At 37.9% G+C, this 19,490-nt stretch overlaps 1 protein-coding gene across 7 annotated transcripts in view; it reads left to right on the plus strand.

Moving 5' to 3' along the window:
* The window catches only part of LOC123500148 (mucolipin-3-like), a 608,730-nt gene that overhangs the window by 515,012 nt on the left and 74,228 nt on the right, over positions 1–19,490 (plus strand). For all 7 annotated transcript variants that reach the window (XM_045248826.1, XM_045248829.1, XM_045248827.1 and 4 more), the window contains one exon: positions 18,058–18,203. In XM_045248826.1, coding sequence (XP_045104761.1) covers positions 18,058–18,203 — 146 coding nt within the window. The remainder of the gene's footprint in view (positions 1–18,057; positions 18,204–19,490) is intronic.

Raw genomic sequence — 19,490 nt, forward strand, 5'->3', positions numbered from 1 at the left:
TTATCAAAGGCCTTTTTTAAATCCAGATATATTCCATCAGCCCAACCATCTATTTCCTGTATTACATCTATCACCCTCGAATAGTAACATATCAGGTTTGTCGTGCATGAACGCCCTTTTCTAAAACCAAATTGACACTCACAAAGTATGTCATTTTTCTCCAAGAAGTCTGTCCATCTATTCTTCACCACCCTCTCACACATCTTAGCTACCACACTTGTAAGTGACACTGGTCTATAGTTCAATGGGTCTCTCTTGTTACCTGATTTATAAATTGGGACAATGTTAGCTCTTTTCCAGTCTTGGGGCACTACACCTTCCCTTAATGAGGCATCAATTACTTCACAAACTTTTTCTGCCAGTTGCTCCTGCATTCTCTTAAAATCCATCCTGATACCCCATCAGGTCCCACAGCTTTTCTCACTTCTAAACTCCCCATCATATTCTTGATCTCCTCCACAGTTACTTGAAACTCCTTCATAATGCCTTTCTGTTCCATTACCAGTGGTTTGTCAAAAGCAGTCTCCTTTGTGAATACCTTCCGAAAGCATCCATTCATAGCCTCTGCCATTTCCTGGGATCCTCACTGCATACTCCATTTACTTCTAAACTTTCAATACTTTCTCTATTTTTGATGTTGTTGTTCACATGTCTGTAAAAAGCCTTGGTTGGTCTTTACATTTATCAATTATATCCTTTTCTTGTTTCTTTCTTTCTTCTCTTCTAATCAACACATATTCATTTCTTGCTCTTTTGTAACTCCCACTGCTTAATCCGTCTTTTCCTTCTCCACCTCTTCCATGCATCCTCTTTTCTTGTTCTAGCCTTTTCACATCTATCGTTAAACCAGTCCTGCTTTCCAACTTCTCTATGTTGTCTTATTGGTACAAATTTTTCTCACCTTCTTTGTATATTTTTATAAATTCCTTCCACTTTTCATTTGCTCCCTTTGCACTCTTGAATTTCATCCAATTTGTCTCTTGAAAGAATTTCTTTAGGTTTCCAAAATCTGTCTTGGCATAATTCCATCTTCCCACTTTATATTCTTCATTTCTTCTAGATTTCTCTTCATCTATCACCTTAAACTCCAAAACTGCATGATCACTCTTTGCTAAAGGGCACTCCACCCTCATCTCCTCAATGACCATTGGCTCTGTACTAAAGACCAAGTCCAGTCTTGACGATGCTCCCTCTCCTCCAAACCTAGTATCTTCTTTGACCCACTGAGTTAACACATTTTCCATTGCCAGTGTCAATAGTGTATTTCCCCATGTTGTCTCTGATCCTTCCATTGACCAGTCCTCCCAACACACCTCTTTACAATTAAAATCTCCCATCATTATAGTTCGTTCACAGCCACCCAACATTTCTTCCAGACATGTTCCTGTATCACTTATCATTTCTTCATATTCCTGTACTGACCATGCATTTGTCTTAGGTGGTACGTACACCACTATGTAGTGCCTCTTTTTCCTTCATTAGTTTCTGCTCTGATCTTTAGCACTTCTGCCTTTCCCATACCTTCTTTCACTTGATCCACCTTTATATCTTTTTAACCAGCAACATCACTCCTCCTCCCATCTTACCTACTCTATTTCTTTTCCAAACATTATATTTCCTTCTCCAACCATCATCAGGTCTTCTCCTCTCTCAGTTTTGTTTCAGTAAGACCCACAATATCTGGGTTCTTGTCCCTCAAGTAATCGTTGAGTTCTAAAATCCCGATATCACTCCATTTATGTTGGAATACATTACATTCCGCTCATACGTAAGTTTCTTTGGTCCTTTCTTGCTGTACTTTTCTGGGTTATGAACCACTTCCTCAGTCTCATATCCAAGATTCTCCAGAAAACTCTTTCTTCTCCTCTTCTGTCCTCTCTTCATTTTTTTTCAAAGCCTTCTTTCTCAACTCATTTAACATTTCTCTTTCCTTTTCACCGAGATCTCTTCTCAACCAAATCTTCCTTGTTGTTTCCTGCTGGGCTAGCCTCCATGACTTCTCCACCAATTCATCTACATCCTTTTGTGACTTAAGTTTGATTCTTATTGGCCTCATACCTTCTCCTGTGAACTTTCCAATTCTATGGAAGTCCTCTATTTCTTGTACTAGATCTTTTCCCTCCTCCTGCACCACATTAATGATATTATTTATCACCTTTTTTATGTTTTTCTCTCTCTCCATTTTACTCGGTGTCTTATCCTCCTCCACACCAAATATCACCACACATCTCTTTTTGTCTACAGTTTCCCTCACCAATGTCTCATTTGACTTAATAACCTTCACCACTTTCTCAGCAATCTTCTCTTCTATGATCTGTTGATCTATAATTTCAGCAAGGCCCAAAGTTTTCTCCCCAGACTCTTTGATTTCCTTTTCCAGACTTGCAACTTTGTATTTACCTATTTGTGTATTACAGGGCCCGAGCTAAGCTCTCTGTGTCCTGTCTCCTTGTCCATTCCTGTCATATCTCTCTTTCATCTGATTGACACACACCGCATCAACGACATCACTGCTGAGTTTATTCCACTTATCAATGCTACGATGCGGGAAACTGTATTTTCTCACGTCATTTAGACAGATGTCTTTTATTAGCTTTTTTCTTCTTAATCATTCCTTCATCTAGGTAGTGGAACGCAAGGCCAATATTTTGAAGCATGTATGTTTTCCAAAAAATCTTGTTAATGTGTTTCTCCGGTGACAAAGTGTTTTGCACGGTTACTCTTAAGTCTTTCTCCTCATTGGTCTCTTTAATTTTCTCATCACCCAGCCTGTAATCCCTGTTTGGTCTGTATCTACTTCTTTCCATTTTCATAACATGGGTCTTGTCTATATTAAATTCCATCTGCCACTCCTTACTCCACTCATATATTTTATTAAGATCTTCCTGTAACTTGTTACAATCTTCCAAATTCTTTACTCTCCTCATAATTTTAGTATTGTCTGCAAACATGTTCATGTAACTGTCAATTCCTACTGGCATATCATTAACATAAATCAAAAACATGATGGGACCAAGCACTGACCCTTGTGGAACTCCACTAGTTACCTTCTTCCACTCGGACTTCCTTCCTCTCACCACTGTTCTCATTTCTCTTCCCACTAAGTAATTTTCCATCCATTTTGCTAGTTTATCATTTACTCCTCCAATCTTCTTTAGTTTCCACATCAGTCTATTGTGTGGTACTTTATCAAAGACCTTTCTCAAGTCCAGGTAGATAGCATCCACCCATTCCTCTTTATGTTGTACTATGTCAGTCACTCTTGAATAAAAACACAATAAATTGGATATGCACGATCTTCCTTTTCTGAAACCAAACTGTCTTTCACTCAGAATGTTTTCACTTTCTAGATACTCACTCCACTTAGCTTTAATTACTTCTTCACATACCTTGCACAGTATACTAGTCAACGATACTGTGTGTGTGTGTGTGTGTGTGTGTGTGTGTGTGTGTATTTACCTAATTATATTTACCTAATTGTAACATACGGGAAAAGAGCTATGCTCGTGTTGTCCCGTCTCCATATCTATTAATGTCCAGCTTTTTCTTAAAATCATGAATATTCCTTGCGTTGACCACTTCCACGTCTAAACTATTCCATGCTTCCACCCTTCTATGAGGGAAGCTATATTTTTCACATCTCTCCTATAAGTGGCCATTTTAGTTTTTCCCATGCCCTCTCGACATTCTTCCATTCCACATACACAGATCTTCCCTATCCATTTTTCCATGCCAATCATCACTCTGTATATTGCTATCAGGTCTCCCTTTCTCTTCTGTTTTCCAGGGTTGGAAGTTGCATTCTTTTCAGTCTGTCTTCATAAGTCAAATCTCTTAAGTCAGGCACCATTTTCGTTGCAGCCCTCTGTACTTTCTCTAGTTTCCTTATGTGTTTCTTTAAGTTCGAGCCCACTGTATTGTTGCATATTCAAGCCTCGGTCTTATCATTGCAGTAATTATTTTCTTCATCATTTCTTCATCTAGATATACGAACGCCACTCTTATGTTCCTCAATAAGTTCAATACTTCTCCAATTATTTTGTTTATATGTCTCTCTGGCGATAGGTCATTGGTAATTGTCACCCCAAGGTCTTTTCTTCATGACTGGTTTTATGTCTTCATTTCCTATCTTGTACATACTCCTGATTCTTCTTTCACTCTTGCCAAACTCTATTTTCTTGCATTTTGTCGTGTTGAACTCCATTTGCCATGTACAGCTCCATTTCCATATTCTGTCCAAGTCTTCCTGGAGTAGTTCGCAATCTTTGTCACATCTCACTTTTCGTAACAATTTTGCATCGTCTGCAAATAGGCTCACATAACTGGACACCCCATCCACCATGTCATTTATGTAGACTGCGAACATTACTGGTGCCAACACTGATCCCTGTGGAACTCCACTCTCCACCAATCCCCATTCTGATGGGGATTGGTGTGTATTTACCTAATTGTATTTACCTAATTGTAACATACGGGAAAAGAGCTATGCTCGTGTTGTCCCGTCTCCATATCTATTAATGTCCAGCTTTTTCTTAAAATCATGAATATTCCTTGCGTTGACCACTTCCACGTCTAAACTATTCCATGCTTCCACCCTTCTATGAGGGAAGCTATATTTTTCACATCTCTCCTATAAGTGGCCATTTTAGTTTTTCCCATGCCCTCTCGACATTCTTCCATTCCACATACACAGATCTTCCCTATCCATTTTTCCATGCCAATCATCACTCTGTATATTGCTATCAGGTCTCCCTTTCTCTTCTGTTTTCCAGGGTCGGAAGTTGCATTCTTTTCAGTCTGTCTTCATAAGTCAAATCTCTTAAGTCAGGCACCATTTTCGTTGCAGCCCTCTGTACTTTCTCTAGTTTCCTTATGTGTTTCTTTAAGTTCGAGCCCACTGTATTGTTGCATATTCAAGCCTCGGTCTTATCATTGCAGTAATTATTTTCTTCATCATTTCTTCATCTAGATATCTGAACGCCACTCTTATGTTCCTCAATAAGTTTAATACTTCTCCAATTATTTTGTTTATATGTCTCTCTGGCGATAGGTCATTGGTAATTGTCACCCCAAGGTCTTTTTCTTCATGACTGGTTTTTATGTCTTCATTTCCTATCTTGTACATACTCCTGATTCTTCTTTCACTCTTGCCAAACTCTATTTTCTTGCATTTTGTCGTGTTGAACTCCATTTGCCATGTACAGCTCCATTTCCATGTGTGTGTGTGTGTGTGTGTGTGTAGAACATCCATTCCATATCACAATACGTATCATTGTAGGAAATAAGAAAAATAAATATGCTTTGGGTCCAACCTTTATTACTACGAGCCATTTGATAAATAAAATAACCTGAAAATAACTAAAGCACGATGCAAACATAAGAAATGAATCAATTAAATCATGCTTTCTATTCATATCGAGTTAAAGCAAAGCAAAGAAACATAATTATAATCAAATTGTCAGTTCACTGATTAAGCAAAGCTAAGAAACTCTTTAATGAAATAGATAATTTCATAAAAAGGTAAGCAAAGCTAATACATTTAAAAAATAACGAAGTTTTCATATATGACTAAGGAAACACATAACTGAAATTATTCCTTTAATTTAAAGTTAAAAGAAGACATTAGAAATAGTACAAAAAGAAATTTATAAATGCATTACTCGAAGCAGAGCAGACACAAGAACACAAACAACAGGTGTGTTATTATGAAACAAAAGTAAAATAGAAAAAAAACATCACTGACGAGTGACAACACTGCATGTTACTTATGCTATAGTGTAACATGCACATATATAGAGTATTGTAGTTTTGTGGAGTTGATACATGCTGTACTTGTACTACAAATGCCAATGCTTAGACAATATTTGCACCATCAATGTGCAATGCAAGCAAAGTGGACTATACTCATGAAACAATAGGTACATTTTGTAGTACAATGCAGATATACATCTCCCAAGAAAGAAAAAACAATAAAGCATTAGAAGCAGACAGATTCAAGGATGAGTAAGGTACAGCATCTGGCAGTCAGTGCATCATTACATGTTATATAAAAAAATATTTATTATTACTATTCTTTATCATTCACATTATATATATATATATATATATATATATATATATATATATATATATATATATATATATATATATATATATATATATATATATATATATATATATATATATATATATATATATATATATATATATATATATATATATATATATATATATATATATAGCACACATAATGCTCTGGACAACATACAAGTACAAATTACACTGGCTAGGTACACAAAAATAATGTACACAGCATGAGTTTTTAATTGTGATGCAATATGATGGGTACCACCTGGGAAAAATGAAGACACACATATAATATATTCTTAAATAGGCAAGAGAGATAGGAGAATATAAATAGAGTAAAGATAAGTTCAGGAGTACTCTCATTATCAATGGTAGTTATTCGTAACATAATCTCTATTCTGCGTATTGAAAATCATTGTAGGTCATAACAAACATGTTTTTAAGCTAACTGCAGTGTGGAGTAATTGACAGGAAAATGAAATCATTTGTCACTTACCAGTGGTTGCTGATGAAACAATTTCTGCACTTGATGTTGAGGGTGGTGTGGAATTTGCTGCCTCCCCTTGGGTAGTAGTTCCATATGCTGCCTCCCTTTCGGCAGTGGCTCCGTGTGCTGTCTCCCCTTTGGCAGTGGTTCCATCTGCTGCCTCCCCTTTGGCAGTGGTTCTGTCTTGTTTGTGGTACACTGGTAATCTTGCACATGATGACATACCTGTCAATGCAAAACTTAGTTACTCACAATGTTTATAGACATAAATTTTTCATACATCATTATTTTTATAAACCTTAATATTAATTATAACATAGGTAACAATACATGGCAAACAATAGTGCACCAATCATTCATCATACAAAAATTACTCTACTTGTGGTGAGTACAGAAAACATCAAAAGTAAAAATATTACCATCTGGGGGTGCTACACCTCGGAGGTGGTTCTGGACAGAATCTTCCTCCAGTGTACCTGAAATGTATGTTACCTACATTATTATGTCTAGCTAGCCTATATAGCCATTCAAATTGATTATAAATTGAAATATGCTACAATAATCCTAACAATGCTTCATATTTCACATATAAATGGTGAACCTAATGTAAGTTCACATGCATATGCCTGAATTGTGGAAAGAAAAAAGGGTTTCATACACATATAGTTAACACAGGTATGCATACCAAATGCTTCATCCACACTACCAATCATGGCTCCAAAGTCGTAGAAGGAATTGCTGGCCTCCACGTCAATGACCAAATCTAAGAAGCACAAAAATACATATGAATGTACATACATACACAAAAATATTACACGGAGATATCATTTCCCTGAACACATTTATACAGCATTTCCTCATAGTATTTTGCATAAACTCGGCTGACAAACCAAATATCATACATGAATTAATCAGACACCATGAAATGGACAGTACTTATAAGTACATTATGAAATTAATTTATAAGGTAGAAATCTTCTTATGTAAATACTGACCAATAATTTATATATTTACCTGTAGAAATTACAGCTGACTTCTCAGCCTCATTATCTAAACCAGGAGTTTCTGAAATAAGAACATAATAATTGGTGTGTGCTTCTTTTAAGTAATGAAGATATCTGCATGAATAAGAATATCCAAAAGTTAACCAGTATCTCCACTCCTTAACTCCACAACTTAACTTCTTTCAAGAGATAAGTATCAAGACATCTCCCAAACTTAATTGGCCATTGTTTCGGGTTTCGTATTAACTTACTATTTTTGGGTGTGGCGATTCTTAGTGGGCTTTTTTTTTTTTTTTGTTTTTACCAACACCCTTGATGAAAAAAAAAAAAGTTGATGGCCAGATCGAGCCTCCTTAATTTCTCATAGCCTTATCTAACTTAGTGTGCTTATCATGGCACAATAATTTTTTTTTTTTTTTTTTTTTTTTTTTTTTTACATAGGGAAGAGGGCCAGCCAAGGGCAAAAAAGAGAAAGTTAGAAAAAAGCCCACTTGAGCTGGCTCTCCAAAGAGTACAAAAGTGCCAAAACCGTCAGCCAGAATTAGGGGAGCAAATGCCTCGATACCTCCCTCTTAAAAGAAGACAAGTTGTAGGAATTCGGAAATACAGATGCAGGGAGGGAGTTCCAGAGTTTACCAGTGAAAGGGATGAATGATTGAGCGTACTGGTTAACTCTTGCATTAGAGAGTTGGACAGAATAGGGATGAGAGGAAGAAGAAAGCCTTGTGCAGCGCGGCCGCAGGAGGATGGGAGGCATGCAGTTAGCAAGATCAGTAGAACAGTTACCATGAAAATAGCGATAAAATATAGAAAGGGATGCAACATTTCGGTGGTGAGAAAGAGACTGAAGACAGTTAGTCAGAGGAGGGGAGTTGATGAGATGAAGAGCTTTCGATTCCACCCTATCAAGCAAAGCTGTGTGACTGGAACCCCCCCAAACATGCGAAGAGTACTCCATACAGGGACGGATAAGGCCCTTATACAGAGTAAGCAGTTGGAGGGGCGAGAAAAACTGGCGGAGACGCCTCAGAACACCTAATTTCATAGAAGCTGTTTTAGCAAGAGATGAGATGTGAAGTTTCCAGTTAAGATTATGAGCAAAGAACAGACCGAGGATATTCATTGTGGAAGAGGAGACAGTTGAGTGTCATTGAAGAAGAGGGATAGTTGTCTGGAAGGTTGTGTCGAGTTGATAGATGGAGGAATTGAGTTTTGAGGCATTGAAAACTACTAGATTTTTCTGCCCTAATCGGAAATTTTAGAAAGATCGGAAGTCAGGCGTTCCGTGGCGTCCCCGCGTGATCTGTTAATTTCCTGAAGGGTTGGACGTCTCTGAAAGAACGTGGAAAGATGTAGGGTGGTATCATCAGCATAGGAGTGGATAGGGCAAGAAGTTTGGTTAAGAAGGTCATTAATGAATAATAAAAAGAGAGTGGGTGACAGGACAGAACCCTGAGGAACACCACTATTAATAGGTTTAGGAGAACAGTAGCTGTCTACCACAGCAGCAATAGAGCGGTTGGAAAGGAAACATGAGATAAAGTTGCAGAGAGAAGGATAGAAGCCGTAAGAGGGCAGTTTTGAAATCAAAGCTTTATGCCAGACTCTATCAAAAGCTTTTGATATGTCTAACGCAACAGCAAAAGTTTCACCGAAATCTCTAAAAGAGGATGACCAAGACTCAGTAAGGAAAGCCAGAAGATCACCAGTAGAGCGACCTTGACGGAAGCCATACTGGCGATCAGACAGAAGATTGTGAAGTGAGAGATGTTTGAGAATCTTCCTATTGAGGATAGATTCAAAAACTTTAGACAAGCAGGAGATTAAAGCTATAGGACGGTAGTTAGAGGGGTTAGAACAGTCACCCTTTTTAGGAACAGGCTGAATGTAGGCAAACTTCCAGCAGGAAGGAAAGGTAGAAGTCGATAGACAAAGTTGGAAGAGTTTGGCCAGGCAAGGTGCAAGCACAGAAGCACAGTTTTTGAGAACAATAGGAGGGACCCCATCAGGTCCATAAGCCTTCCGAGGGTTTAGGCCAGCAAGGGCATGGAAAACATCATTACGAAGAATTTTGATTGTAGACATGAAAAAGTCAGAGGGAGGAGGAGAGGGAGGGACAAGCCCAGAATCGTCAAAGGTGGAGTTGTGAGCAAAGGTCTGAGAAAAGAGTTCAGCTTTAGAGACAGAAGAGATGGCAGAGGTGCCATCAGGATGAAATAAAGGAGGGAAAGATGAAGAAGTGAAGTTATTTGAGATGTTTTTAGCTAGATGCCAGAAGTCACGAGGAGAGTTTGAGTTTGAAAGATTTTGACATTTCCTATTTATGAAAGAGTGTTTGGCAAGTTGAAGAACAGACTTGGCATGATTCCGGGCAGAGATATAAAGTGCATGAGATTCAGGAGATGGAAGGCTCAAGTACCTTTTGTGGGCAACCTCTCTATCATGTACAGCACGAGAACAGGCTGAGTTAAACCAAGGTTTAGAAGGTTTAGGTTGAGAAAAAGAATGAGGAATGTACGCCTCTTTGCCAGATACTAACACCTCTGTTATGCGTTTAGCACAAAGAGATGGGTCTCTCGCACGGAAGCAATAATTATTCCAGGGAAAATCAGCATAATACCTCCTCAGGTCCCCCCAACTGGCAGAGGCAAAACGCCAGAGGCACCTTCGCTAGTGCTTGTGCTTGTTCATACTTGTTCAAAGCAGGCATTTTTTCCAAATAGCACACATTTCATTTGGTCTTCTTAACTAAGCTAACTACACACGTATATGCAGAGAAAGGAGCACTTCTGATGGAAATCTTGGTTAGACTCATGCATATCAATCCAAGAATCATAAAGGGCTGAATGTATGATGAAATATGCATCTTGAAGTATACCAACGAATTCATATAGCTTTATAAGGTGTGTACAACTACGTTCAGGAATAAATTAATGCATATATTTTTTGGTTTAGGGGTGAATACAGTCATCAGTCATATAAGAAATAATAATAATATTTATATTGATGCAAGTAAAGAAATCACAATAGTCAAGGGACACCACATGTATGTTCCTGATGATGTGGATCTTGTTATTGCATTCCATTATTTAATCAATTTAAAAATGTGAGCATTTATTCATATACTCATTTTTAAAAATATGCATAACATAAAGAGTACTCATTCATTCATAATCTACCAACACACACCAAAAAACATATATAGCCAAATATTAACAATGATTATCCGATATTTCTTACCTGGCAGGTTTTGGTCTGGGTAGGCATGATGCACCAGTCTTATTGAAGTTTGGTAGTTGTGTGGTGAGAAGTGTTGGCTGCACACTCTGTAACTTCCATGCAACTGAGATGACTTGATCCCCATAATGGACAGAATGTGAAGCACATTTTTCCATTTATCACACCTGGGATGATGAAAAGCAATAAGGCTGATGCTCGTAAACTGTTAAAATGTTTACATATATTTGATATTGTCAAATAATAAATTTTGAAAGAAAATGTCAAACATCATCATAATTCAATGGATGTCTTGTCATGTTGGGGTCTTTTCTTAACACATATTTGGATTATTAGAACACAAAAAATTTGACTGATACTGTTAAAGCCAGCAAAGTAGCATAAGTAGCTATATCTGGACAAGGTTAGAAAAATAAACGCTTACATACGTCAGAATGGTGATAGACATATTGTAAATTATATAATAAGCCATAACGTATGGCAATGTGAACAATTTTGGATGGCAACATAATACACTTCTGAATTGTTCATTGAATCCTGGCACCTAATCTAATGAAACCTTATGTAAGCTAATGAAACATAACCTATCCTAACCTAACTTATTGTAACCATATTTCACCATGCCAACCATAACCTAAGCCTGGCTGCAATACAATAAACAAATATTTATTAAGATGCTGCTATAGTTACACTACCATAACTTGCCTTTCATTATCTTTGGGAAAGTGATGATATAGAAATTGTAGATGGGTGTCTTTTCTCTTGTGGTACACAACACAGGGATACCTGCCACCAACCATTGCTGATATATCTTCACCGAAATCTACAGAGCTGTAGTTGTAAAGTTGTTCATAACATTGAATAAGCGCCGTTGCAGCCGATCAAGTACATAGTTCTCTTTACAACGGAGCATAATCACATAAGCAGATACTTCATAACTATCACCTACAAGAAATTAGTTATTGAAATATATACTGACTTTAATAATATCATTTTTATAAAAAAAATGGTGTATTAATTAATTAATAGATTTATTTACATTGCGCTACTCGTTTCTCTTTTATTTAGTGCATGCAATGGTAACGTCATCTTGTGTTGGGTGAAGTAACTATACCAGAGTTAGCAGTTAGCCTTTGCTTCACCAAATTTTCGATGCTTTCCAGTCTTCCCTAATCTACTGTCTTTGCACAGGCGTGCCTCTCGTGTTCTGGGAAGACGATCAAGGGGGCATGTGTGTGTGTGTGTGAGAGAGAGAGAGAGAGAGAGAGATGATACCTACATGTTATTTGCTTGAAACTTGATATGAAAAGGGGTGAAAGAATACTCTCTCTCTCTCTCTCTCTCTCTCTCTCTCTCTCTCTCTCTCTCTCTCTCTCTCTCTCTCTCTCTCTCTCTCTCTCTCTATTGAAGTGTACAATTTCTCTTCCAAGATGAGAGAGAGAGAGAGAACGTGTGTGTGTTTGCGTGGTGTCATCACTCACCAAGCTGTTTCTGCTTGATGGATCACACAGCGGGCAGAGGAGGAATACTTGATAAGGCAATAACTAAACTTTCAGAGGTCACATTGAGCTAGAAAGTACATCATTGTATTCAGAATAACAAAGAGAAAATAATTATTAGTATTCAAACAGTCTTCTGACAATTTCTAGGTTTACCATTTTTACCCGTCATGGGATATTGGAAAATAGTTTAATCACCGGAACATAAGGGTTAAAGCATCACCTCTTAGGCACTGAGACACCCAAGAGTTACAGGCCACTGACAGATACTGCAGTTCCATCCCTTAATTTACCTCAAGGTAGGTTAAATTGATGAATTTTCTAAATGATTATTGTATGCCTCTGTACTGCTTATAGTGCTATATAGCCTATCTGTGAAGCAAAAGCATTACAAGTGTTATTTAGGTATAAGCCTACTTCACTTTCAACCCCAACTTGTTTTCACTGATGATGTCATATAATTTTTTGCCAAAATATCTGTGTACTTTAGAATTAGGAATTTAAATAATAACATTAAGACAAATAAGAAAAAAATAAGTCATGCAAATATAGATACATACAAAACAACAGGAATACCAACAGAAACCTTCACATTTCTCTTGCTTTATTATCAATGTTTTGCCTTTCCGTAGAAGATATTTTCAGGATCTAAAAAATATAAAAGAACTAAATACACAGATATACCAGTAAGTCTTACACAAACATGATAAAAAGGACATTACTTATGTTAAATTTTTGAAAATACAATTTAACAATATGTTACCTCTTGCTGTTAAAGACTCGCCTTTTTTTGTTTAATAAGAAATTGTATATTCAGACTGATGGAGTGGCAATGGGTTCTTGTTTGGGTTCTACATTAGCGAATCTTTTTTATTGTCTAAATGAAACTGATTGGTTAGGGGATTGTCCTTCCTCATTTAAACCTGTTTACTTCTGTAGATATGTTGATGATTGTTTTGTGCTTTTTAGAGACTCCACATAAATTCCATTGTTTTTGGATTACATTAATTCTAGGCAACCGAATATATAATTTACTTGTGAATTGGAGAACATTGGTACTCTACCTTTTCTAGATGTACTCTTAACTCGTGTTGATAATAAGCTTCATGCCACAGTCTACAGAAAACCAACTTTCACTGGATTAGGAATAAATTTCCCTTCTTTTGTGCCACAGCTTTTCAAGATCATTGCAATTAAGACATTGTTATATAGATGTTACAGCCTGACTTCCTCTTGAGATTTACTTGACAAGGAAGTTAAGTTTCTTACTACTTTTTTTCATAGTAACGGTTTTCCTCGTAATATTATTAACACAATGATCTCAGAATTTTGTGATAACAAATTTACCAATTCCTTCCTCCCTTCTCAGACTCCAGTGAAGGGCATACAATGCAGCGTGACTGTCAATAAAGAAATATACATAAGAATGTATATTTCTTTATTGACAGTCAGGCTGCATTGAACGCCCTTCAATCCACCTCCCCCATGGACTGTGATCTAGTTAATAAGTGTCTTGATCTCATCCACGCCCTAGAAAGTCCTGGTGCCACGCTCCATTTCATCTGGATACCCTCTCATGTGGGTATCCCGCTAAATGAAAAAGCAGACCACCTTGCTCAGTGTGCCCTACAAGATGACAAAGTGGACCCTGGCACTGAGTACACTCTGGGTTATGTTAAGAATAGCATTAAGGACTTTGTACAAAGTAGCATTAGTGATCAGTTGGAGCTTTGTTGCCATAGGGGCAGTAGCACTAGTCTTCACTATGCACATGTCATGTCTCCCAGAGCTGTGCTTACACCTACGGGAGACACACTGCATCACATGACAGGGTGGCAATGAGGCTCAGATTAGGCTACAAATACTTTTGGGAAGTCAGTGCTTCTCCTGGTGTGTGCTGTGTGCTGCACCAAGGAGACACACTCTGCATCACTATATCATAGAATGTCCTCTCATTGCTAAATTTAGGCCACAAGGTCAGCATGACTTGTACAGCCTCATTGACCATCCCCTAGACTCTGCCACCCTCAGGGATATACTCAGGGAATATCCTCAGTTTGCTCCCAGACTGTAGGATGTTTTAGGCAATAAGGTGTGCAATATGTGTATTTATTTATTGAAATACTTGTATTCTTGTTGTGTATACTGTCCAGAGTTATTTTTGTGATACTTTAACCTTAAGTCTTTGCCCAGGGGGTGGGTGGCAAGGCCCATCCTCCTCCTTTGTTGTAATTGTTTATTAATTCAACAATAAATGTATCAATCAATCAATCCAGTGAAAACAAAAAAATACATTACGCTTCTCTTTTATGGTGACTTCAGTTATTCTATCAGGAAAACCCTCAGTAGTTCTTTGAAAACACATTATCCTGACTCTAAATTTTTGTTTATTTTCATTAATTCTTGTACTATTCGATCTTTTTTCAAATTCCAAAGATAAGGTTCCTGTGAATCTCGCCTCCAATGTCGTTTGTAAGTTTAGTTGTTCTTGCTGTAAAGCACAATACATTGGCAAGACTCACAGAAACCTTACACACAGGATAGCCGAGCACAAAGGTTTTTCTGTTATCAGAACACACTCATATTACAGTTGTCATCCTTTTTATGTCACCAATTTCAAAAATTTTCAGGGATGTCACTCTAATACCAATATTAGGCTCTTGGAAGCATTGTTCATTAAACCTACACAACCAGACTTGAAGGGAGAAATTCAATGGATTTGGTCGAAAATTCTTGAAAATATGACATTTGGCATCTGAAATTGTCACTCTCATCCCGAGCTGTGGCAAGTGTTTGCCAGGCGCAAGATGTGTTTCTCACCTGGTTATGACGTTTTTTTTTTTTTTTTATGTAGGAAAAAGGGCCAGACAAGGGCAAAAAAAGAAAAAAATTAAAAAAGGGCCCACTTGAGTGCTAGCTCTCTACAAAGATGAAAAGTGTCAGCCAAATTTAGGGAGCAAATGCCTCGATACCTCCTTCTTAAAAGAAGACAAGTCGTAGGAAGCCGGAAATACTGATGCAGGGAGGGAGTTCCAGAGTTTACCAGTGAAAGGTATGAATGATTGAGAGTACTGGTTAACTCTTGTGTTAGAGAGTTGGACAGAATAGGGATGAGAGGAAGAAGAAAGCCTTGTGCAGCAAGGCCACAGGAGGAGGGGAGGCATGCAGTTACCAAGATCAGTAGAACAGTTAGCATGAAAATAGCAATAAAAGATAGAAAAGATGCAATATTTCGGTGGTGTGAAAGAGGCTGAAGACAGTTAGTCAGAGGAGGGGAGTTGATGAGACGAAAAGCGTTTGATTCCACCCTATCTAGTAAAAATGTGTGACTGGAACCACCCAAACATATAAAAGTACTCCATACAGTGGTAGATAAGGCCCCTATACAGAGTAAGCAGTTGGAGGGGCAAGAAAAACTGGCGGAGATGCCTCAGAACGCCTAACTTCATAGAAGCTGTTTTAACAAGAGATAAGATGTGAAGTTTCCAGTCAAGATTATGGGTAAAGGACAGACCGAGGATATTCATTGTGGAAGAGGGAGACAGTTGAGTGTCAGTGAAGAAGAGGGGATAGTTGTCTGGAAGGTTGTGTTGAGTTGATAGATGGAGGAATTGAGTTTTTGAGGCATTGAAAACTACTAGATTTTCTCTGCCCCAATAAGAAATCTTAGAAAAATCAGAAGTCAGGCATTCTGTGGTGTCACCATGTGATCTGTTGACTTACTGAAGGGTTGGTTGTCTCTCAAAAGATGTGGAAAAATGAAGGGTGGTATCATCAGCGTAGAAGTGGATAGGGTAAGAAGTTTGTTTAAGAAGGTCATTAATGAATAATAGAAAGAGAGTGGGTAATAGGACAGAACTCTGAGGGACACCACTCTTAATAGATTTAGGAGAAGAACAGTGGCTGTCTACCACAGCAGCAATAGAACAGTTGGAAAGGAAACTTGAAATAAAGTTGCAGAGAGAAGGATAGATGCTGTAGGAGGGCAGTTTTGAAATCAAAGCTTTATGCCAGACTCTATAAAAAACTTTTAATATGTCTAATGCTACAGCAAAAGTTTCACCAAAATCTCTAAAAGAGGATGACCAAGACTCAGTAAGGAAAGCCAGAAGATCACCAGTAGAGCAACCTTGATGGAAGCCATACTGGCGATCAGATAGAAGATTGTGAAGTGACATGTTTGAGAATCTTCATATTCAGGATAAATTAAAAACTTTAGACAAGCAAGATATTAAAGCTATAGGACGGTAGTTTGAGGGATTAGAACGGTCACCCTTTTTAGGAACAGGCTTAATGTAGGCAAACTTCCTACAAGAAGGAAAGGTAGAAATTGATAGACAAAGTTGAAAGAGTTTGGCCAGACAAGGTACAAGCACGGAAGCACAGTTTTTGAGAACAATTGGAGGAACCCCATCAGGACCATAAGCCTTCTGAGGGTTTAGGCCAGCAAGGGATTGTAAAACATCATTATGAAGAATTTCGATTGAAGACATGATATAGTCAGAGGGAGGAGGAGAGGCAGGAACAAGCCCAGAAGCATCCAAGGTGGAGTTATTAGCGAAGGTTTGAGTTCTAGAAGAGTTTAGCATTAGAGACAGAATAGATGGTAGTGGTGCCATCGGGATGAAATAAAGGAGGGAAAGATGAAGAAGTGAAGTTATTTGAGATGTTTTTGGCTAGATGCCAGAAGTCCCGAGGGAAGTTTGAGTTTAAAAGATTTTGACATTTTCTACTTAGGAAGGAATGTTTGGCAAGTTGAAGAACAGACTTGGTATGATTCCGGGCAGAGATATAAAATACATGAGATTCAGGAGGTGGAAGACTCAAGTACCATTTTCGGGCGACCTCTCTATCATGTATAGCCCGAGAACAGGCTGAGTTAAACCAAGGTTTAGAAGGTTTAGGTTGAGATAAAGAATGAGGAATGTACGCCTCCATGCCAGACACTATCACCTCTTTTATGTGTTCAGCACAAAGAGATGGGTCTCTGACACGGAAGCAGTAATCATTCCAGGGAAAATCAGCCTAATACCTCCTCAGATCCCACCAGCTGGCAGAGGCAAAATGCCAGAGGCTCCTTCACTTTGGGGGATCCTGTGGAGGGATTGGAGAAATAGGACAAGATGTAGAAATGAGATTGTGATTGGAGGAGCTCAATGGAGATGAAAGGGTGACAGCATAAGCAGAAGGCTTATAGGTGGGGAAGAGATTGAGAATGTTGGGGGTGTCTCCAAGACGGTCAGGAATACGAGTAGGGTGTTGCACCAGTTGCTCTAGGTCATGGAGGATAGCAAAGTTGAAGGCTAGTTCACCAGGATGGTCAGTGAAGGGAGAGGAAAGCCAAAGCTGGTTGTGAACATTGAAATCTTCAAGAATGGAGATCTCCACGAAAGGGCAGAGGGACAGAAGGAGGGAATAGAGAAGGGGCTACTGTCAGTAGCCTCAGACAGCTGTGTTTCAGTGAGGAAAAGAAGATGAGGTTTAGTATGTACATTAATAAAATTTTGCATTATCTCTTTTCTTTGTACAATAAAACTGTATTATGTGGAAAAAAGGCTCTCATCTTGACTTTTCGTATACTTATTCATCTTTTTTCCCAATGCAAATTTTCACTTTATTAACCACATCATTCATGAGGAGAATCATGTGCATATAAGATGTTTTATACAAGCCTTACCTAATATTTTTAATTAATGTATAGTTTTTTGTCTGTTTTTATTGATGATGCTTTCTTTATTTCCAGAACTATTATGAAAATGGCTTCCCTTTAAATGAATTAATGAAGTTTGTTGAAGAATGTACTGAGGAGCCTTCCAGTGGAGTTTTTCAAGATGAGGACGATCATACTATTCATGATGTAATAAATTCCATCTGTTGCTGTGGTTATGAGTAAGTACTCCCAATTCCTTCAGTAGTTTCAAGTCAGAAATAGAATATTAGTATATTGACTGAGAGGTGAAGAATTAGGTTAGAATTAGGGCTTTCCAAGCTTTGGGATAAAAATCAAGTTGCCTGATTTAACAAACTGTCTCTCAGTAACAAAATAAATTTGCATAAACATTCAACTTGTCTTCCTTTGTCAACTTTCCTTAATTTACAAAATTGTCATTAATATATTAATATAATGTAGGCAACAACCTAACTTGCTCTCATGCCCACGCTCTTGAATCTTCCAAGTTTTCCATCATCTAACTTAGACTCAATAGCTATTCTCTAATTAAATTTATCTGTGCTGTCAGAAATTTTCTAACTCCAACTCTGCTCGTGACTTCTGGTATCTAGCCAAAAACATCAACAACTTAGCTTCTTCATCTTTCCCTCCCTTATTTCATCCTGATGGCACCACTGCCATCTCATCTGTCTCTAAAGCTGAGGTCTTCTCTCAAACCTTTGCTAACAACTCCACCATGGATGATTCTGGGCTTGTTCCTCCCTCTCCTCTTCCCTCTTGACTGTTTCATACTTAGGATTAAAGTTCTTCATAATGATGTTTTCCATGCCCTTGCTGGCGTAAACCCTCAGAAGGCTCTCCTACTGTTCTCAAAAACTATGCTTTCATGCTTGCACCTTGCCTGGTCAAACTTTTTCAACCACAGCAATACTCTATTTAACGAGCAGGATAGAGGGTGTCAAAGCTGTTCGCAGAGCAAAAATTTGTTAAGCGGACGTAATTTTCCCATAGAAAATAATGGAAATAGGGGGATGTGTTCTGGTCTGGTCCTCAACATACCACATGGGTTAAAAAAAATATTATATATACGTACCTGTACCATTAATAACCAAGTATCCAAGTTTTTATTGAAGAAAATTACAATACAGTGGAAACATGAGAATTTATGTAAAGTCCCTACCTATGGTCTGACAATTTTATGAAGATCATTTAGGCGTTGGCATTTTCGGGGATTTCCTGGCCTGCGGAAGTGTTACACTTGTACCAATATGCACCTCAAGGCAGGTACAGGCAACCCCGACTTAATGAAGGGGTTACGTTCCTAAAAAACCCTTCGTTAAGCGAATTTTCGTTAAGTGAACCAGTTATAACAAGTTTAACCCGTGACGAGGTTCCATTGAGAGTAAGCAAAGCGAGAGTGCATCATAGTACAGTAAAAGGTTTAATGGAAGTAAAAATTATGAAGTTAAACATTTAAGCAGTTTAATTTAAGACTAAGTCATTAT

The sequence above is a fragment of the Portunus trituberculatus genome, chromosome 50 (assembly GCF_017591435.1).
Source record: "Portunus trituberculatus isolate SZX2019 chromosome 50, ASM1759143v1, whole genome shotgun sequence".
In the NCBI taxonomy this organism is placed as follows: domain Eukaryota; kingdom Metazoa; phylum Arthropoda; class Malacostraca; order Decapoda; family Portunidae; genus Portunus; species Portunus trituberculatus.